The 23,727-nt window shown below is 39.7% G+C and overlaps 1 protein-coding gene across 2 annotated transcripts in view; it reads right to left on the bottom strand.

The window, feature by feature from the left end:
- The window catches only part of EPHA7 (EPH receptor A7), a 169,991-nt gene that overhangs the window by 90,872 nt on the left and 55,392 nt on the right, over positions 1-23,727 (bottom strand). For both annotated transcript variants that reach the window (XM_024209196.2, XM_024209195.3), the window contains exons 4-5: positions 12,907-13,062; positions 11,684-12,019 (exon numbers count right to left, since the gene is read on the bottom strand). In XM_024209196.2, the coding sequence (XP_024064964.1) occupies positions 11,684-12,019; positions 12,907-13,062 (492 nt within the window). The remainder of the gene's footprint in view (positions 1-11,683; positions 12,020-12,906; positions 13,063-23,727) is intronic.

Here is a 23,727-nt window from a genome sequence, read left to right as displayed (position 1 = left end):
GACAAATTCACCACAGCGGGCATCCAGCTATTAAATAGGCACCAATGTGAGGAATCTATCCCTCCTAGAACTTGTAGACATAGTGTCCTCCCAGAACTCGACAAGATGTTCTGCATAAGCTGAGCAGAAAAGGTCTCAGAAGGTATGCCAGCACACAGATACTCTCTCATTTAAGCTTAATGTAAAAACTCCTTATCCCTATGTGAACCATCTTCTTTTCTTTATTTACAGACCTCCATAGAGACCATTACAGTACACTGCCTCTACCATCACATTGTTCATTATGTAGAGATGTTACATTTAAAGAAATTTTAATTCACTACATAGGAGCTCAATTAGGCTTTCAGATACAAGAGCGCTTATACATTTGCAATAGTGTTTTTCAGCAGTAGTGTTCATTTGCATATCTAAGGCTGGGTCTACACTACAGCGGGGGTCCGACCTAAGATACGCAACTTCAGCTACGTGAATACCGTAGCTGAAGTTGCGTATTTTAGGTCGACTTACCTGGCTGTGAGGACGGGGGAAAGTCGACCGCTGCCGCGCTGCCGCCGACTCCGCTGCCGCTTCTTGCCGCGGTGGATTTCCGGAGTCGACGGCAGAGCAATCAGGGATCGATTTTATCGCGTCTTCACTAGACGCGATAAGTCGATCCCAGAACATCGATTCCCTGCCGCCAGACCCTCCGGTAAGTGTAGATGTACCCTGAGAGTGACTGTGAGCCTTTACTATTTAAAAAAAACAAACTACAAAACAAAAACAAACAAACAAAAAAACACCCTATAATACCAAGGATGTGATGTAAGCCTACAAAACTCAGGAAATTCTGGGTCAAAAAACTTTTCACATCATCTTTAACCACAATTATAATCAAGCACTTCTCTCAAAACTCTGTTTTTACTAGGCAAAAAAACATGAGTGAAACATTTTAATTCTAAATTTGCCAGTACTTCAGTCAGATCTTTGAATTCATGTTAACATAGTATTTTGAGTTTAGTATAATTCAAACACAGTAAACCAAAATATCTATATATTATATTATATTGATAATACTTTAAACTCCCATAGTTTTTTCCACTGGCAAATTTCGAAATACCTTGCAAATCCTGAGAAGTGAATCCTTACAAGTAAGGATAGGCTAAGTATTATTATTCCCGTTTTACAGATGAGGAAACCGAGGCAAAGGAACTAAATCTATATACTCAGGCCACACAGGAAGTCTGTGGCAGAGCCCAGAATACAACCCAAATCACTTGTCTCCCAGCCCTCTATTTTCTCCACTAACTATTTTTCCTCAATAATTAGTTCTAAATATAACCACTACAATGCTTTAACTAATATGACACATAATATTGAACTTCAACATTTTCAGAATAAGTTCTTCTATGCAGCTCATGATCGTTGATATATAATTTATTTACATAATGATGCAGGTGCACACATGTGTAAAACATTCCAAGCAAGTGTCATCACTTGAGCCCCTGACTTATTCTATGGCCTTAGACACCTACTTGGACTGCTCCATCCCTGCATCCCCAGTGGCTCATTACATCCTAAAGGAGGCAGGCAGAAAAGGAGGTGGGGTCATGACTTCACTCCCAGAAACATTAGCCTATGAAGCTGTTACCTTCTTACCAAGGAGATAGTAAAAGCTGCACTTCATAAAACGGTGTATTCGTGGGTGTGTTGGCCTTTGCACTGCAGAGATGCAGAAAACTTCTTGGTGTTCTGTTTTGGGAGGGGCAGTTTTTCACTGACCCAAATGCAAGATTGTGCCTACTTAGCATAATCACATTGGCTGCACAATCTCTCCTCTCTGGGTTTAGACTGTGCTTTGTATCTACCAGTTTCCACCATTGGGATGTGGTCACTGATTCTGTATTTGATGAGTCTGCCTTGGTTTTGCACATTTCACTGTGGTGAGATAGACTTCTACAGAACTCAGAGTTAATGTGAGATGTTGGTGAATTTACCAACCACCTGACTTAAAGGGATAATCTGATTTGCCCCATAAACAGTTAGGAGACCACACACACACAAAAATCCATCAGATCCATAAGTCTCTGAGGCTGAGAGGAAAAAAAAAAAAGACCGACTGTGGTGCTGAAGTAGGCATGGAATAGTGCCTCTACATTGAAATGGAGGAACTGATATAAGGCCCAACAACAGCAGTAGCTGAGTATCTGTAATTTAATAAGTATCTGCAACAATAAATACTGCACAGACTCCAAACAGCAGCACTAATATCAACTCATGCATGTCCTCTATTATATAACCAAATCGTCTATATATATGCAAAGCTAGACACATTTTGGTCCTGTCCAAGGAGCACAGAAAATTGCCAGACACTTAAATAAGCTCATTTCCACAGCTGGCCACTTCGTGCATGATAAGAAGGCTGAAAATAACATAGCTACTTCCTAAATCAGTAGGTAGATCATACATTAACTAGATGGAACCACCCAAAATTATGCTAAAATTGGGTCTACAGCATCATCCAAGCAGAACTTAGTGGTACATTCCAGCTGCTTCCATCACCCACTTGTTAATTTTTCAAACAAGCACCTTCATGCTTTCTCCTAGGCTCACATTTGGGAAGAATATCCACAAAACTAATCCATTATCCTTCTTCAAATCCCTCCTGAAAACACTCCTTTTTCCACAAGACTTACAAAAAAACTTGACAATAGGTTGCTGGTGTGGAGAGACCACTGTCTATCAGGCTGACCAATATTGTCTCATTGTTTTCTTGTACTCCCCCATCTCCAGCTATTTGTCTCATCTTATACTTAGATTGTCAGCTCTTTGGGGCAGGGACCATCTTTTTGTTCTGTGTTTGCACAGCACCTGTCACAATGAAGTCCTGGTCTATGATTAATATAAACAGTAAATAATAATTGATGTGTGTGACACTCCATGGTAGGTGATGATTAACGCTCTCTTTGTCCACAACAGAGCTGGCGTTATGCAGCCAAGAAGTTTGATTTCATGTTCCACTTTTGTTCCCACTTTGGAAATTTCTCAAAGGGAGCTAAGGGAATTCACTGAAGATGTGCCAAGACTTACCTCCCTTACAAAGAGTCATTGGCCTTGTCTACACTACGGGGGGAGATTGATCTAAGTTACGCAACTTCAACTACATGAATAACGTAGCCGAAGTTGACATACTTAGATCTACTTACCACGGGGTCCACACTATGCTATGTCGACAGGAGACACTCTCCCATCGACTCCCCTTGTGCTTTTCGTTCAGGTGGAGTACAGGAGTTGATGGGAGAGTGATCTGCAGTTGATTTAGCGGGTCCTCACTAGACCCACTAAATTGACTGCTGATGCATCGATCCCCTCTTGTCGATCCCCTGGTAAGTGTAGACAAGCCCATAAAAACATATCTTCAGATAGCCTACTTACCCTCTCTTGGCCATTCAATTCACCCATCCCATAATTTCTCCATACAGAGTCATCTTCCACCCACACTAAGAGAAGACAACGTAGTAAAAAGACAAAGCAAAAAAGTTTGAGACATGGGAAATATGACTGCCCAACAGTTAAAGTCACGTAAGTCAAGGTTGAGGACAAAGCCATTTTTCAGCATGAAATCACTGCTTAGTATTAGCATTGCGCAGTCCATCAGCAAGCCAATGTTCTTTGGCACCTGCTGCTTCTGTGTGTCCTATACACCATTTTATGACATTAGTTTAGTTAACAAATTTGGGGAGGGAGGAGGAATGAAGGTACAAAGTAAGTGAAAAGTAGCTTCAGTGCACAAGACTGAACATTTCACAGTCACACTGCCAGGCCTGATTATCTCTATTTCACATTGCTTTTTGATTGTGTAGCTGGCAACATAGAATTCAGCTGCAAATGTATAAGCCAATCTCCTACTTCCCATAAATTGGTTAGAGTAGCCCAATATTATTATTAATTTTAATAATATAAATTTCATATATGCTGTGCCACAAATACTTGCTGTATTCTTTTAAATAACTGTGGCACCCTGCTCTTGAAAACTGTCAGGTGTACTGCTGGTCAAAATATGGGAAACATTTTTGAACAAAAAAATTGCAAAAAAAAAAGCCAATATTTATCAAAATATCTAATTTTGACAAAAAATACTCAAGTTTAGAAAACTTTAAACAGCTGTAGTTAGCAATAAGAAGTAAGATGTGATATAAAGTGAGAGCTTTCTATTCTATTCTATTCTATTCTATTCTATTCCTTATATCTTACCCAACATTATAGTATCTAGCCAGTGCATTAAAGCTCAGACCCGCCTCTCACTGAAGCAAATGACAGAACTTCCTTCAATGGTGCAGGACCAGACCCTAGCATGACTAGCATCTGCCCCATGTGTTTCTTTCCTACCTCTTAGTTAGGAATATCTACCTAAATAGTAAAACGAATTTAAATCCCATGTTCTGCAGCAAGTTTTCAAGAACATAATCTTTGCTCTTTCAGACTTTTTTGATTATTAACCTATCAAAACAGCCTGAAATCACATATTTTGATGATTGTAGTTTACTGTGACTGAAATCTCAGTGGATTGATTACTATGCTTCAGATGGTTTAAAACTCTTAATATAATATTTAGAGCTGATTCTATAATAATGCCCTAGCTAGCATTTTTAAGTATCTCTTTAATCTTGTGAATCTTCCACTAAAATGCTACATTGACTGACATAATCAGTCAATGAACAAACTCCTCCCTCAGATCTGGTGGTCTCTATTTCAGACAGAGGAATTCTTATTGTCTTTCTCCATAAGCTTCATTCAGGCATAAAACCAGCTACAACCTCCTGTCAAATACCTGTAATATTAATCTGACAAAATGATTTAGATGAATCTGTATTTATTTCAGTGGAAATAACCGGATCTATTTTTTAAAATTTTTAAAATGTACAGAAAAGACATAATAGCAATTGTGAGAAAAATAACTTCAATGGGCCAATATTTTTTTTACAGTATTACTTGTACTCAAGTGAAGCCACAGACTGTACAAAGTTCATAAAGAACTATCCTGCCCATCCTTTGGCTTAGACGGGTGTATGCAAGGTTGAAGAAAATGCAAAATAAACAAAAGACATTAAGATACACCTTGGACATTATTTTAATAAACAGAAGTAGCAGTGGTTTTCTAACTCTCACTACGAAAACCAAACACAATGGTAGCCCAAAATATAACCATCAGTACGTGTACCCTTCTGATCTCTACAGCTTCAACAGAACTGATTTATGAATGTTACCCTGAACACAATCTGGGGCTTTATTAAAAAAAAAAGTTCATATTTTCAGTGATAATGGACCCGATCCTGCAAACACTTATGTACATCCTGAACTTTAAGCATGTGAGGGATTCGGGAACACAGCTGCACACTAATGTGTGTGTGAATTGGTTCCATTCCAAAGCTTAATATCTTGGAAAGGAGGAATGGGATGGGGTGGAGAAAGGACATGCTGGGTTTTGTCAGTTTTCTCCTTAAAATAGTTAGTAGATCGGGTTGATGATCCAGTTGAATTCAAAGAAACCCACACAATTTGTGTTTGTTTTTAAATTTTTGAAACAAGTCAAAAAAAATTGATTATTGAAAAATTTCCACCAGTTCTGCAGCTGGAAATTTTTTGGAAAAAAATATTTAGCTGTTCTTTAGTTGAAAATTTTTTGACAAAACATTTTGTCAAAAAACTTAAAATTTGGAAACATGTGAGCACCTCTAGAAGTTAGCAAAATCTGGGCTTACAGTGCTGCGGAGGATAAAGGCTTGAGGAAGATGTTGAAAGACATTAGATGTGGTGGGGACTGAAACCTCTGAGCACAATGAGAGAGGGGAAATAGTGTTAAAAAAGGGGAAAAAATAAATGTATAGGGGAGAAAGTCTGAATAGTTCCTGGATTTCCTCCAGAGGTGTTCAGAGGCACATAAGCAGAGCTGAGGAAGAGGATGTGAAGTGCGGGCTAGGGCTGGAGTTTGTGGTGAGAGAGAGGGACAAAGGAATCAACAGTGGAAGACAGAACAAAGCTAACCAAGCAATCCACAGTGCAGAGGGAGGGAAAGAGTGGATAAAAGGTGGCAGAGAACTTAGGGATGTTGATGGATTAAAGCATGGAAGGCTAAGTGGTTGGCGATTAATGCACAATAGTGAGAGAGATCAGAGTGTGGTCAGAGAAGAGGAACTGGGAACAGATGTAGAAAGGGAGTAGCGCGGCATGAAGAAAAAGTCCAGGGAGTGGCCATTTTAATTGTGGGAGAACTAATACAGGCTTAAAAGATACATGAAGAAGTAAGGTCCAACAAGTTGGAAGCTGAAATGTCAGACAGGACATCCGGGTGAGAGCTGAAGTCACAGGAGGTGTGGATGGGAAACTGAGGGATGAATGTAAGTGTTAAGAACTGAATACATGAAGCCATTTGCAGTACATAACCAAGCAAACATTGTCCGGGAGGAAGGCAGAAAAGGAGTCACAGAGCAGACTGGAATGGGAGAGCAAGAAACCAATAGCTCTTCTAGTGCACCTTTTCTTGCTCGCTGCCTCTGCTGTGAGACAGCTCATTGTTGAAGGAGGAGAGTCAGACTTCAGTGAGAATGAGGAGGAGGACAAAAAAAGGATGTGGATAGTGGTGAGATAGTTAGACCTGGAGCAGGCATTCCAAAGTGAGCAGAAGAAATGTTGAAGGGGACGGGACAGGATGGATGTTGGAAAGGGAGGGGAAAAGGTGTAGGCAACAATCCTGGAAAGTGTCAGGAGAAGCAAGGAGAGAAGAGGATGGGGAGCTGGAGTAGACGGTGAAGGAGAATGCAGAGGCTTAGATACCCATAATGAGAGAGACTGCAGAAGTACCTAAGAATGCTAGAAACAGTTCATGTCACGCAACCTTACAATAGGGATATTTTAATTGTTTTATCCATTTGTTCATTTCTTGTTATCTTATATCAAATAGGCAACTCTCATGATTGTATTGTGAGTCATGATATTTTTTGTTTTTCTTAAAGCCCCAGCTCTTGGAATCATATAATAACATTAGAATCTCAGCTTTCATTTAAAGGGGGGAGGGAGGGAGGGAGGGAGGGAGGGAAGTTCTAGCCCTAATGATTGCAGAGAAAAGCTTGAAAACATCAATCCTGAAACCACAAAAATTAAAAAGCAAATAAAAAGAGCCTGAGTTTGTTATTTTTAAAAATCTCATTAGTTTCAAGTTAATCTTTTTTATGGGAGGGGGCTTAACTTGTGGATTTTTAAATGTTTTGGGCTGGCAATGTGGAATGGGTTTGGAACAAAACTACTGGGTGACTTTCACTTGTTGAGACAGAACAAGCACTCAGCAGGTCATTCCTGACATTCCTGAAAATACAGAGTGATCCATCAGTGTTTATTGGGTAAGAAAGAATACAGAATAAGGTAGTTTTAAAAACACTGGTAATAATACACATTGGTAAAAAATGTGATGACTGCTTAAATATATAACTCCCTTAAATGACAACTCCAATTATATGGGATAGAATTATCAGTGATGTAAATATTGGGGCCTAAGTGCTAAAGTAGTCTAAGTTGCACACCTGATAAATACCAAGTTATCACAAAAGGAGTCTAACTCCTTGTAGTCTCGTGGGTGGTAGGTGGGGAGAGTAGGAAATCTGGAGGGGGGGGGGGGGGTTTGTGATCAATCAGAAAGAAGTTATTCCACGGGTGCGAAAAGGTGAATTTCTCACTAACGCAAGACCAACTGTGGTCCAGGAAGTCATAAAGGGACTAAGAGGATGGTGCAAGACAAAGAAGTTCACCAACCCTACTGTAACTTACATCTGAACAAATGCATTCCCAAGTGCACTCACAAAGCTCTCAGTGGCACCACGCTGTTGCATGCAAGTCTGCTCTTGGATCCAAACAGCATTTCAACAATGAAAACAGGGTTGTATGGGCTTCAGTGGGATTGTCTGCAGGAATCAGGTGATTAAATTTTGGTCCAGTATTCTCTATCAGTATCAATTCTAGTTAACTGGCATACATTTACATACAAAAAAAATTATTCATGTATTTTACAAAAGAAATTGAGGGCTATAAGCAAATTACCAATACATAGTTCATACCAATACATTTAAGCCCCATTTTGAGGATTTAATGGAGTTTTAAATAGTGCATAAGCCTTGTGTGACCCCTAGCAAAAACATACGTGAATTTCACCCTCCATGAACAACTTTCTTACAGGCCCCCACAAGGTGGGTAGTGCACCACTCCTTTGCCTCCCTCGCAAATGCAGTCATCCACTGTGTCTGGGGTCCCACTCCTACAAGACTGGTGGCCGCTGGGGTCTGCATAGATCAGCTTGTAGGATCAGAGTTTATTTTGCACATTTCATACCAGTAAACCTCAATTTAGATTCATGTTCTTTGGAAATTGCTAGGTCACACCTTTGGGTTCACATACTTTTTGTATCTCCACTTCTGACTTTGTTCTTTTGTGTTTTTGTAAAGTAGGCTGCATGGCTCTGGATACAGCCTATAACACTACACAGTTTTTAAACACAAGATCCAATAGCTGTGCATCACACATACACAGTGTGAGCATTGTGATGCTGGAATGCAGTTTATCCACTTACCTACCTCCTCCACCAATATTTATTTCACAAAAACAAATAATTTGATCTTAAACATCTAGCCCCCTTGTGTTACTTAACTTGGCATCCCCTTCCCTGACATGATCTCTTTGTCCCATTAGGGTCCCGTTATACATGGGAGAATAAAAGCAGATTAATGAGCAGAGAGTATTCTGTAACCTCATTCCTTTATAAATGATTTCAAGTTATCATTACACAATTATTTGAATTTTGGGAAGATAGCCCCAGGGATCCATTCATTGAAACAAAACACAAAAAGGGCAAATCTCACTGCAAGATTCCATGCATGTGGTATGCCCAGTTATTACATATAGCCACCTAACGTGACAACACAATAGAGAGTGCAAAGGGTTTAGTCATACACACATTTACACAAACAAAAACCAATACAGGCATACAAAAAGAATCATTTTTTGGAAGTAGTATAGAAGAGTCCCAGTCACAAATGAGAGCTGCATGAATTCTAGTTTACTTGGCTATAAATAAATCTAACATTTTTCTTCTCTCCATGGTAAAAATAAAATAGGAGCACAGATGTATTACACTGTCCTTTGTGTAACCAGTCTCTCCATTTTCAATTATAGTCATCAATCTGTTCCATATAAAATATTTCCCCCACACACACTTAACCAAAGAAATCAGCATTATGCAGCAAAACCTTTTGCTACAAAATAATGTAAATGAGAACATTCCTTTTTTGTGACTATAATTGTTCTTGAAAAATGTAAAAAGGAAGCTAGTCTTTTCTTTAAAAGGATTTCTGTAGTTGACACAGAGAAAATACTTTACATTTATTTAGCACTTTTCATCAGAAGATCTCAAAGTGCTATTTAAAAGATGGGCATGTATTGTTTCCGTTTTACAGATGGGGCAACTGCAGCGCAGAGTTTGAAGACAAACTTTCAAAACCGGACCCATGATGTGTCACTATTTGATTGCCAAACCAGAGATATCTAGCTCCTGATTTTCAGAAGTGATGAGCATCCAAAACCTCAACTGAAATCAGGCTTTGTGCCATAATTTCAAAATTAGTGGACACTTGAAAATGTTGGCTTAAGTGACCTGCTCAAGATCACACAACAAGCCATAGAGAGCAAGCATGCTAAAAACAGAATCCAGGTCTCTCGACTCCTGCACTCTTACAACATTTACCTAGAAACATGGTGGATTTTCCGCCACTTACACGCTTTAAAATTAAGACCGGATGTCTTTCTGGATGAGCTACAGCATTTATTGTAGAAGTTATGGGCTCGATGCAGGAATCACTTGGAGTAATTCTATAGCCTGTGTTACACAGGATATCAGACTAGATCATCATAATGGTCCCCTCTGGCCTTAAAATCTATAAATCCATGACTATGAAAATATTAGAAAATGTACTAGGAATCCTATATTGGCAGACAGATAGAACAGATGACCTAATAGGTCTTTTCCCACCTCCTTAGCTATGAATTCAGCCACTGGACCACACTTCCTCATACATATTTGGTGTGCTACTGGATCACCAAGGTACATATAATGGAAGTCCATTTCGCCAACTAAATACCAGAGGACTCTAATTCTCTTCACCATAGGATAGTTCAGAATAGATGTATATCCTGTCCTGAATACCGTCCATCTGTTTGCTTGAAATGAGACAGCCATTTAATTAAATTGGTAGCAGCTTCAAAAACCATAACCAAGCGATTTAAAGGCAGCAAAGTAGGGTGCCAAAATGGGGTAACTTTTGGACAGTTATTAGTCTACATTCATAATCCCAACAGAAAGACAAAAGGCTGAATGAACATGGAAACAGAGATTTCCTATAGGCAAGAACTGAGGTATATTGGCAGATCAATGTGGAGATACTTGAACTACCCTGACAAAGCCTAAATTTGAGGACTGTGATCCACAGAACCTAGAAATGTCACAGACAATCTCAGCATTAGATAAATGTTTAGCCCCTTTTCATTGAAAAGATAGTAATCATTTTACATTTTCAAGGCTGTTTTTCTTAGTTATCTCCACAGACCCCCACACAGCCCTTCAATTCACTATGGAGACCAAAGTGGGTAGACTATGATTAAATGCACTGGTATAGTGAATGCTTCCACAGAAAAGAATAAATATCTGCATTTAAAAAAATCAGATTGTGATGATCAATAAAAAGTGCTAAAAAGACATATAAATTATGAGAAATACTTTAAAACATTACTTAACATTATTTCTTAAACCAGTCTATACACATTCATTTCCTATTTGCCACTTAGAATTCCTTCAGAAACCCAGCAAATATAATTACTGCACGGGTTAAGACTTCTGCTTAAACCTCAGATGGTTAGTTTCCTAGCAGGGTTACTACACTGTCCCAAGATCATGCCACAAAGCAAAATACAGTCGAATCATAAGACGATTTTTTATCAACAAGCAATTTACCATTTCACTATCCTGATATGAGATTTCCTAGGGTTTTTTATTCCACATATAGAAAACGGATACATTTTCCCCCCATGGGCGATATGTTAGTTTGATTTTATTTTCCCTGACATTTCACCTGTCAGATTATGATAAATATAAGGGACAAAGAATAATTGTCACATTCTCACTGAATTTCATCATCAAATATCTAGACAAATTAAATAAATTGGAAGTGTAATCCTGAGGGAAGACATGAATGATGAAAACAGTGTCAGATACCCAAGTCATCTTCCAGGCACCCAGGAAGATAACAGAGGTTTAAAATACTCAGAAAGGGAGCCTATGCAGAAGAACCTTCACACTGTATTTTTTCTTCAGCTCCTTGTAGCACCAATACTGTAGTAAGTAGAAGAGAGAATTTTTGTACAGACCCAAGAGAACCTATATAAAAGGATGAAGATAAATACATTCTGTAAAATGCTATTTGCCAAAAGCAATTATCATGCCAAGAAAAGGTAGCAGGTTATCATGATATAGTATAAACATATGCTAATTAGGTGGCAAAATGAAAAGATTCATGAGATAGAATCCATCAAACATAAACCTGAAAAACTGCACCCGCACTTTGCAGGTTCACAGTCTCTCTTGCTCTCACTGTGAGTCATGAAAACTTACCTGCTTGACCAGTGGTAATACTGACAGCTGCAAAGAGCCTCTGGGAACGGCTCAAGTCAGATACCCCATTTACAGCTTCCACTTCAAAAGTGTAATTAGCATGAGCCAGCAGGTCCAGGACAGTGACGTAGTTATCTACTAATCCAGTTTGCTGGGGCATATATCCAATGTTACTCCCACAGGGAACACATTCACCCTGCTCCCAGCTGCACCTTTTGCACAAAATTCGGTAGGTCACATCATTTCTTCCCCCATTGTCGGCAGGAGGACTCCATTCCAAACTCACGGTAGTCTGGTTGATATTGAAGATGAGGTTCTGTGGTGCAGATGGAGGTCCTTTGTAACACACACAAAAAGGACAATGTAAATACATGAAATCAGTGAGAGACATTTACCTAGTGTTTTAATTACTGAGGCTCAAATTAGATGAAGCATTTTTCTTCACATAAACATTTCATTACATTTACTACAAACTACATAAAAGCCTCCTTGACCTCACTTGGCAAAAAGCTTTATTTATTTTCCATTAAGGAATCAGGATAACAATTGTCTGTGTATTTACTGCAACTGACTTTAGCCGTTTTTCTTCTGTGCAATTAAAAGGATCAGTTAACACACCTCAAAAGTTTACTCTTACAACATTTTTAGTATGGGGATTTTTTCCCCTTTTAAGCAAACAGCACAGAATGCATTTAGGCATTCCTTAATCAGCTCTGATTGATTTACAGCAGTATCTGGGTACAGCTTTGGATTTTGGAGACTTTCATTACTTGAACCACCAATCTGTGTAGGTTAGTCTATTTGCAGATGGAATGTTAAGCTAGATCCCATTACATTTCAATCAAAGTCCAAATCCACACAGGTTACTTTTCATTTTGCATTCAATTCATTTTTGTGTAGTATCATATTAGGCATACAGTCTGTGACAATTTTAAGACTGTAGGAAAACCATGCTTGCATTCTTTCTATTATGTCTAGTTATGTATTTACCCAGTAACTTCTCTTTCCCAAGGTTACATCGGGCAAACATGAAATTATATTTATGTTGATTCTATATTCAGTGTACATTTTCCCATTGCAGTTCAATTTCATTTATCAGTTTCATTTATTACTTTGCAAACATACTGAAGGCCAATAGTAAGTACTAGTGAGAACAAACTACAAATGGCTGTACCCAGTTGGTTAAGCAACGTCCTTCACTATTAAATTCATGACTGACTCACTTGTGCACGCAACATATGGTGGATCAGAAGGTGCTCTATAATAGCTATCATCACAATCACATCGGGAAGATCCTTCCTTGTCAGAGAAACTGTGAGTAGGACAGCGAGAGCACTGTAGATCTTGCGAAGATGATTTGTAGAATCCTCGGCCACATGCTAAGGGAGAAGAAAAAAAACTCAGATATACACTTGCATGTGCATCTGCCCTGCTTTCTTCTCCATCTCAGTTATATGGAGAGTTCCCAGAGTACACAGAGAAAGTGTGCATGCTACCCCATTCTTTTGGATCACAGAATCATAGAATCATAGAATATCAAGGTTGGAAGGGACCTCAGGAGGTCATCTAGTCCAACCCCCTGCTCAAAGCAGGACCAATCCCCAACTAAATCATCCCAGCCAGGGCTTTGTCAAGCCTGACCTTAAAAACCTCTAAGGAAGGAGATTCCACCACCACCACTGTAACCCATTCCAGTGCTTCACCACCCTCCTAGTGAAAAAGTTTTTCCTAATATCCAACCTAAACCTCCCCCACTGCAACTTGAGACCATTACTTCTTGTTCTGTCATCTGGTACCACTGAGAACAATCTAGATCCATCCTCTTTGGAACCCTCTTTCAGGTAATTGAAAGCAGCTATCAAATCCCCCCTCATTCTGGATCAAGCAGTCTGCTTTCACCAGGGTGCCCAACCAGCACCTAAGGCCAGTAAGAAATGGAGCCTGGTCCTTCTGGCTTTCCCTTCACACCTCTTCCACTCTATCTGGGCGAGTAGCTCAGGAAGCACTAGGAAGGAGCATTCCCCCTCATGTGCAGTCTGTGACTGTCCTGGACAATTGTGCCAGGGGTATAAGGAGTGGGGAATGGCTCACTGGATCCCCACTCCCACCCCTGTGCACCCACTAAAGGGCTATGGACAACCTAGCCCACTGTGAAGTTACAATATTTGTTTGCTTGCTTGCTTATTGTACCAGCTATTAAACTGTGATTTTTAAACACATTTTCAATCACCAGCATTTATTTTCTATTAAACAAATCACAATGCGTTTTCTTGTTTATAGAGCAAAAACATTTAAAAACCTACCTGAATGTGATTAATGGATATATTTTTAACCTTTACTTCAGTTAACTACTGGGTGGAAAATCAACCTGCACAGGTTATTAAACAGATTATTTTCTAAGTAATCCTCCTTGTTCCCAAACCTGATGGAATGTTCCAAATGGAGGATGGCTGCATCGTACTGAACAAAGGGAAATGCCACCAATGGTAAACAGATTATGACCCCATTTCACCTTAAGTGAAGAAGGTTACAGGGGCACACTTGCTAATATAGCAACCATTGTCAACAGAAAACACGCAAGAGTACAGAATTCCTCTAGAAGCTTCTAATGAAACTCAGGCTCTTTCAATTGCACTGCTTCATTCAAGTTCTGTTCTCCAATAAATCAGGCAACCACAGCACAGACAATTTAACCTCTAAGCCTCTGCTTATGTGTGTGAAAAATTTATTGTGGGTGAAGCTTAATATCAGGTGTTAAAATCTTCACTGGGAAAAGCTAGTTAAATAGTCCTTATAAATCCACAGAAAAAGCATTTGCTTTGGTAACATTCACATTTGATTGGTGAGGCTGTCTCATAGTTACTGATATTTTAAATATTTGCATGTGGTTTTGGAGATCAGATACCACAGTGATGGGCACAGTCTAAAAACACTGGGCCTCATTCAAAACCCATTAGAATCAATGAAAAAAAGAGTCAAATGAACTTCAGTGGGCTTTAGGTCAGGTGCATTGTAGTGTAGTAGCCATACTATTCCACTTAATATATATGAGCACTATGCAACTCTGATATAAATTATACAGGTCAAATTTTCCTCACTTGGACTAATAAAATCCACTCTTGATTTAGTTCATTACAGATGAAACAAATGAAAAATTCTCTGAAGATTTACCTCTGATTTTTTCAATTTTCTAAAGAAAAAGCAGGTCGAAAAGACAATAATCATAATGACATTTTGGAGTTTGTCCTGTTTAAAAAGTAGGGGTTCTAAGCCAAATTATCTGCTTGTCTTCAATGAAGTTGCATTAATTTACCTCAGAAGAGATTTAGCCCTATGTTTGGAAAATATATGTTCTCTTTTATTGATTGTATCCCTGCAGGGTAACATGCCAAATATAGCACCACTAAAAAACAAACATCTAACAAGAATGCCTTAGTATGCATTCATCAGAGCGTTTTGGAACAAACATTTGGATAAACTTGACACATTGAGTTTTCAGATAATGCTAGGAGTTCAAATTTAATGCAGAATTAGTCTTTTTCATCCTCTTTCAAGATTATTCCAAGATTTCCAGGACAAGAGTGAAGAGCACTGATGCTAAACTGTTTTGTAAACATGAACTATAAATAAATATTAATGAATTAAACTTACGTCTATTATTCCAGCACACTCAATTAAGATCCAGCCACCTGACCAAATAATAAGTTTCCTGTCTTGTCTTAGCTAGTCAAGTTCCTCAGAAGATGAGGAAAGCACTGGACAAACACACTGCATCTTCCAGCATGCAGCCCTCTGCAGAGCAAAGAGCAACTTGAAAGGCACAGATGCCTACTGTGAATGCAGTCTGTCCCTCTCAGCAGGGAACATTACAAAGCAAAGATGCCAAAAGAAAATAGAGATTTCAGACAAAACAACAAAACAAACAGAAAACCTCTTTACATTTTTTTTCCTGATGGCTTCATCTAGACATGTATATGCTCAGTCACTTGTTATTTAAAGTAAGTGTGCATTTCTTATTATAGTTCAAAGGATTTGAATGTCTGCTACTAGTCTAAGTGAATGCTCTTTATTCTTGTGCAGTGCATACCAGAGGCAGCAGGATCAGACACTCATTGTATCATACTACAATCTCCATCATCTTTAGTTCTAATAAGAGGCCCATGTGATAGCATTTAATTACTATTCCTTCAACTTAAGCACCCCATAAATATAGAGCAACATTATTCCTGCAATGCATTCCTTAACAGCCTTAAAAAGGTGCTTTCAACTGATTCTACCACGAAGTCTAATAGCAAATTGTTACCAATATCACACACAAAAAGGTTTTAAGAAATTTAAAAAGGGATATATTCAAGGTACCGTACATTATATTAAAAAGGGCAATGCTCCTCTTTTTCTGGTGGAATTAAAGAAACAAATTAGCTTATTGCTATTTTTTCCTTTCTAAATTTTATTTTATTTTTAAGTCTGAGATGGTTTCTGTTCTTTTAAGCTAAGACAGGACATTTTCTATTGATTGTTTTTCCCCTTGGCTCAATTTCCCTGAATTGTCAAAATTTAATTTTTTTAAATTATAAATAATTAAAATATATATTTTGATCTAATGGAGAAAAAAGACTAACATCTCTAGATGGTATTTGAAAGGTCTGTGGAGCTGGAAAATTTATCTTTTTCAGCAACAAAAGTTGGTCCAATAAGAGATATTGCCTCACCCAAACCGTGTCTCTCATTAATTGTAAATAACCATTTGCCAAAGAAATACTAATGCTATCCGTAGACCTGTATGTATAGTATTATCCTTTCGTAACAACTACTCTGTAGCTAAGGCTGAGGTGGTGATTTCAATTAACTCCTAGTTTGCTTTTGATCCTATATCTCTCAATATTTTGATACTTTGCCTAGGTAGCAAGTAGCTTTGTTTTAAAATTTCAGATTTCGCATATGTGGTGGTCCTAAATGGGAAAAAGACAATTTGCCGTGTTTGAAAAAATAACAGGAGTCACATTTAAATGTGGCACGTGGTGCATGATGAGCAAAACAACGAAATTATTGTTCATGCCACATTAGCACCTAGAGGCCCCACATAAGCTCAGAGCCCCATTGTGCTAGGTACTGTACAAATATGTAGGAAAAGACAACCTGTGTCCTGAAGAGAAATAATAGAAAAAAGCCTGAAAGGGGGGAAACAAAGGCACACAGAATGAATGCAAATTGCCCAAGGTCAAACAGTACATCAGAGCTGGGAACAGAACTGATGTCTCCAGACGCCCTGTCCAATGTACCATATTGCAGTAACTCTGGGTATTTCCTAGTACACATATGGCTGTACTGGGAATTGAAGGGTTGAAGCTCTCTAGTCCGGCACCCTCGAGACCTGACCAGTGCCGAACCAGAGAATTTTCCAAACCACAGGAGGTCAATGCAGAGTGCCAGAGGGTCTCCATAGGTGTAGGAAGTAGGGATGCGGCGGGTGCTGCAGCACCCCCAGGCTTTGCACCCAGCGTGGCCCCCTGCCTGTGGTCCCCGCTGCCACCCGGGGTCCCGGCCACCAGCCCCCCGACTGAAGGTTCCGATGCCGGCCCCAGGTCCCAACCGCCAGACCCCCGTCCAGGATCCCAACCACCAGCCGCTCTGCTGCCACCCAGGTCCCGGCTGCTGGCCCCAGGTCCCAGCCGCCGGCCCCTCTGCTACCGCCCGGGGTCCCAGCTATCAGCCGCAGGACTCCGCAGCCGCCCCCAGCTGTGGTCTCAGCCTTATCCCTCTCCGAGCACCTCACTGCCCCAGGCTGGGACCACAGCTGGGGGCAGCTGTGGAGGCCCGGGCCAGGGCCAGGAGCGGAGCCCAGCGGCCAGGACCCTGGATAGCAGCAGAGCCCCCGCAGCCCGCGGCTGGGACCATGGGCAACAGCAGAGGGACAGGCGGCTGAGACCCTGGGGCCGCTATTGGAGCCCCCAGGTGGGGGGACCGGCAGCTGGGACCCCAGGCGGCAGTGGGGCCCCCTGGCGGGGGGCCCCACTGGGTGCAAAGCCTGGAGGTGCTGCAGCACCCCCAGCACCCCTACTTCCCGTGCCTATGGGTCTCTTATTATTTTTATCTCGCCACCGAGGTGAATAAACTGAACAACGCTTGCAAGGCCGCCTAGCCAAGGCTTACGGCTCACTTCATAACAAAGTGTTAGTGTTGTTACCCAATTTTACTGTATTGGCACAAGGAAATAAGTAGATAAAGCATAAAAACATAAAATAATATGATAAATAAATAGATAATAATACAGGCATATCTATAATTTACTCATCTAAAATGATTCCTTCCAAAGTGATGTGACAATAACTGCTAACTCAAGTTACATCTGGGGTCTCTGCTGTAGGTATATCCGGAGTAGATGAAGTGGAGGCGACAGGACTTCTGACTGTAGAGTGCTGCTCCACACTCCTCTTCTCTACCTTTAACCAATCTTCCAGCTGGGCTTGTCTCATTTATTTTGTTTTTTTTTTAATGAGTTTTTCTCGTATCATGTAGAAAGACATGATCGCTTGCTCAGAAATGAAACGTCTTTGCTCCAGTCCTTCTATTAAATTTGTTACCAACTGAATGCATATATCAATAGAATTTTTTTCTGTGACATATTCGTCATCATCTTCATCACCATCACTGGCTTCTTCGTTATCTTTGTTTTTTCCCTGCTGTACCATTTGCACAATTTCTTCATCCATCATTTGATCAGCAATTGGTGCATCTGTGCTGAGTTCCATCCAGTCTAGTAAATTTTCCTCTCCCAAAATCTTGGCCAGTTCAAGTACTACAGGGTGGGACATACCACTGGCATGCTCCATTAACTCACTAACAATTTTTTGGTTTTCAGACACTTCAAATCCAGTGAACTCGGACTCATCATTGATATCAGGACTGTCCTCAAACATTAGGGCTGGCAACAATTTGTGCCATCCATTCTTCAGAGTAGATGGAGTTACTCTTTTCCAGGCTCTAGCTAGTATCCAAATCATATCCTTGAGGTTAAATTCTTTCCTAAATGTTGTCAGACTCTTCCCATCCTTAAGCGATACTAGCAATTGGTGCATAAACTTGGACCTTTACATATACTTCAGGGATCATAAGATACCTTGATCACAAGGCTGAATCTGAGGTACAGTTTGGGGGTAAATACAGTCCCACCATGTTATTTTTGGCAAGCAGCTCTGCTTTAGGGTGGGCAGAGCAATTGTCGAGAATTAGTACAATTTTGCACTTCGGATCCAGACCTACCGAGGTGAAATGGGCTCTTGCCTCCGGTACAAAATATTTCTCAAACCACTCGAGACATAGATTAGTTGTTATCCATCCCTTTTTGTTGGCATAGTAGATCACTGGGAATATTTTCACCCCTTTGAATGCCCTTGGGTTCACACTTTTACCAATAAGCATGAGCTTACATTTGTGAGTTCCTGATGCTTTGCTACAACCAAGGACAGTTACCCTGTCCTTTGACTCCTTCATACCAGATGGTGGCTCCTCTGCATCACTAGCCAACATTTTTGTAGGCATACAACACCAATAGAGAGCAGTTTCATCGGCATTGTATACCTGCTCTGGGGATAACTTCTCATTTGCAACTAACTGTGCAAATTTATCAACATACTTGGCGGCAGCTTCCGTATCTGCACTTCTTTTTTCACTGCACACGCAATGTAGACTAATGCCATGCCTGTTTTGACATTTCTGAAGCCATCCTTGCGAATAGTTACACTCACGCTGCAGGTTAAGTTCTTTGTGGAATATTTTTGCTTGTGCCATCACCATCTCACCTGAAATTCTAATACCTTCGTTCCTACAAAGCTTGAACCAATGTATAAGCGCACTATCAAAATCGCTGCTTTTCCCCTCTTTCAATGTCTTACGAATACTCATACTTTTTTTTACTGTCACTTTTGGCAAAAAACTTAAGGATTTGATTCTTTTGATTCTTCAAATCATATACTGTAGATGACCCTACATTGTTAAACTCACACAAAGCACGCACCGATGTGCCCTTTTCCAATTTCTGCAACAATTCCACCTTTTGCTGTATTGATATTGACACGTGCTTACGTTTAGCAGCATTACCAACACTGCCACTGCTTGCTGGTCTCTTAGAAGACATATTTATGGGTAAATTTGTGGTAAATACAGCACAGAACACTGAGAGACAGGACTGGCGGGACTTTGCCTGACCACGGGAAACTTGGGGCCACCCATGATAAGCGGACATCCGGCTAACTAAAAATCATGCTTAGGCGCCAACTCCTCATCTTGCCGGGGGGGTCTCGACCCCACCCCTTCCGTTCTAGGCCCCGTCCCCACTCCACCCTTTCCCCCAAGTCCCCGCCCCGCCTCTTCCTGCCACTGCTCCACCCCCACCCCGCCTCTTCCCTGCCTCCTCCCCCGAGTGCGCCCCATCCCTGCTCCTCCCCCTCACTCCCAGAGTTTGAACGCTGTGAATCAGCTGTTCGCAGCGCTCCAGAAGTGCTGGAGGGAGGAGGAGGAGTTGGTAAGCGCAGGGTCACCGGTGCGTGAGAGGCATGGGAGGAACTTGGCGCCGGTGGATCTCCGCACCCTCTAATTTTTTCCCATGGGTGCTCCAGCCCCAGAGCAGATGTGGAAAGCAGTATATGGCATTTTGGAGTCCCATTTGTGGGAGACAAAGAGGACAAAGAAAGGTGTTAACTTAAGTAATATACATTTCTTGATGCAACTTTAAAAACTTTTCAGTGTAAAAGCTGTGAAAAGCTAGAGGTGTTTTTTATAGCTGGGTTTGAATTTAAATTGGGAGAATATGGGAAAGAAAGATAGATTAGCAATACATCTTGTTCAGATAATAGGAGGAAAGATGGCAAAGAGGACTGACGTTAATGATACATTCATTCAGGAGAATTATTGTTATGAAGCAATGTGGAGAAATTAGGGAGAGCAGTTAGATTAGAGAATCAAAGGGCATGCAACCACTCTTTCTATCATTTTTGGCATGGTGGATGCTTGACTGAACATGATTTTTTATCATAACTTCTCAGTCTGCATGAAAAATAACAAAACTTAATATGTTGCATGTGGTGATTGGAACTTTAATTACTGTTTGTCACCAATATATAATATTGGAATAATCAGTGTAAGAAAACGAATAAATATACACTATGTTATCAGAATAATAGAGCTCATTCATTAATTCTTGATATGTCATGTTTAATTGACCCTGCCATCATATGCAAATTATAGTGGTACAAATAGCATAGTTTTATACATAGTGCAGATTAAAGTAGTGTTAATAAAACAGTAGCCTCTACTCTAAGAAGTTAATAATCCAATGGTGACAAAAAAAGCGGACCTTGGTGGAGATGAGGGTTAAACTGCAAGCAATTTACTTATGAATGTGGGGAGAAATCCTGGCCCCACTGAAGTCAATGGCAAGACTCCTATTGACTTCAATGGGGCCAGGTTTTTCACCCTTAATCCTCTCCTCCCGTGCATTTTGAATAAAAATTGATTTGATCAATAGGGATTCCCATTTACCTTTTAGTTTTGCTCTGTTCAGTTATTATTATTTTTCCCTAGGCAGTGGCTAGAATTTTTGTTTTGTTTTGATGTGGACATACTGAACATAAACATCCGTTCTCCAGATAACGCAAACCAAATCACAAGACCACTTTCTACGCCAGTAGACATTAAGGGTAATTCAGCTAAACTCTTCTTGTAGAAATTATGTATATGCTAGGAGTTTGTGCAGATGTTTCTTGGCTGAAGTTATGCAGCTGCAAGGAGCTTATTAATTATAAAACATAAAATGGATTGTTCTGTAATTGTGACTCTCTGGGGTTCTAATACATTTTAAAATTAACATACATATATACTCAGGACTGGGATGGATATTGCTAGATTATTTATTACAGATGGACACTTTAGTTAATGCAGAAAAAGGCTGGCCTTTCTACACTGGAGCTTTCAAATATTTGTATCATATTAAAATCTATGGTTCTATAATTCAGAACTGAAAGCACAGCTTGCGGAAAGAGTACTCACACTGCTAGTGTTGCTGACCTCATCTAGAATGGACAGGTCCAGAATCTTTATTTTAATCCTATTGACAGTGCCTCAGTGGGAGTAATTACAACCATGAGCCTCAAATCCAGACCTCCTGTCACTGATCTATAATGATTTTTCACAATGAAAATGAACAGCAGACTGGGAGGATGAAAACAACATGGTGTAATGATTATATTAAGATTTGTGAGACCCCTTCTGTATTATCCTGCTGCAAACACATGACAATTTGGCACAGGACATATAAGTTTTGTAATCACATGGGCAGTAAATATAGTCATAAACAGAAGTTTTTAAAAGAAAAAGTTTCACTCTTTTACAACATAGACTTGACTAATAGATCATAACATTAAGCACTGGTAGTTTTAGAGTCAGTCTATTTGCAAAGTTTAGGTAAGTGGAAGCAGATCATCCTATAATAACTCTCAAATGCACAGTTAAGTGCAAAAGGGGGCTGGGAAAAAATCCAGCAGCAAAGGGAGACTTTATAATCCCAGATCCCCTTTTCCAGTAATTCATGTGTGTGTTCCAGTCATGACTAAGTTAGACAGTGTAAATTACTTTTATAGTCAGAGATGGCATCTGTTATGCCTTCTATGGCACCTAATATATAGTGTTTTATAAGGATCCCAGACTGTAGTATTTCATTTATCTAACTGCTATACAATGATAAATGTCTAGCTGAAAAAGATGTTTATTTCATCTTGCAAATGTTTTTTTAACTGCAATAGTGTCTAAAGATTATGTATGTTTCAATCAAAGAATTATGTTGTATGGTTTAGCCAGAGTAAACACAAGACTTTTAATGGTGCATCAGTAATAGTGTGAATGACATATCTAAATAGGGCTGTCCTGTGACTGCATACCATCACTAGCAGAATGTTTGCTGTTGCCTGTCAAGAATCTCTCTGACTTGATATTCACCTCCCAAACCTAATAAACCCTTATTGTCCAAAGCCTTCCTAATGTCTTCCAAGATGTTCACATAATGCTGTTTGCACCATTTTTTGAACATTTAAATAATACTATAGAGGGTTTTTTTAAGATTAAATGAAAATTCCTACTTCCTACAGATCCTCTTAAATATAAGAGGTTCCTTCTGATACATTTAAGATTCAAACAGTATAGCAAGGTGCCAGATCATTTATTTAACTTCTCTAGGAGCAAAGAAATCCAATAGTTATAGAGCAATACTCTCAAATGTTTTGCTGGCTTATACTTAAACAATCACAGAATATAAAGCTTCTTTTCTTGAGTGGGCAAGTCAGAGAATACACAGTTTCACTGCACTGCAACAACAGAACTACTTAGAGCCTAAATACTATGAATGAAAACGCTGTAATAAAGAATGCATTTAAATGGCAATTAAAGTGACACTAGTGCAGTCTTGAACAAAATTAAGTGCTTGGACAAATTTTACTGTTGCATAGTACCTAACACTTACCCCCTACATTTTCAAAGTATGTAAATATTTAGACATGTGACCTCACATTAACCTTCATGGGAATGGCACAGCTAAATCACCACGAACAGCTTTGAAAATGTAACGGGTGAAACTCACAAAAAACGGAAAATGAAAAAGGCTGAAACTCTGCAAAAGAGGGGATGGGAAAAGAGGAAAATAGATTAGTTCTTTCCATTTTTGTTTTTTTATGAAAACATAAGGATCAAACCTTCAAGATGCTTGCTCTAATGCTTGACGTTCATCACACACTAAGTGCTTTGCTTGATTGGGCCATAGAACTCAAGCACCTTGCAGAATCATACCCATAAAAAAGTCCCTAAACTTCAGCATTTTTCCAGTTCCTCACAGAAATTTATTTTTCCCTGCTGGAGTCCACTGACGATTCTATGCTAGACTGGGGAATTAATGGTATTATGACATTACAAGTATGGAAGGAAAACATGATTAATTGAGATGGAAAATGTGTTTTTTTTTCACTTAGTTAAGTAAAAACCCTGGTATAAAAATGACT

The sequence above is a fragment of the Terrapene carolina genome, unplaced genomic scaffold, assembly GCF_002925995.2.
Source record: "Terrapene carolina triunguis isolate 2854851 unplaced genomic scaffold, T_m_triunguis-2.0 Scaffold42, whole genome shotgun sequence".
NCBI classification, from domain to species: domain Eukaryota; kingdom Metazoa; phylum Chordata; order Testudines; family Emydidae; genus Terrapene; species Terrapene triunguis.
The sequence above is the reverse complement of the archived record's forward strand: the minus strand, read 5'-3'. Positions and strand labels throughout refer to the sequence as shown.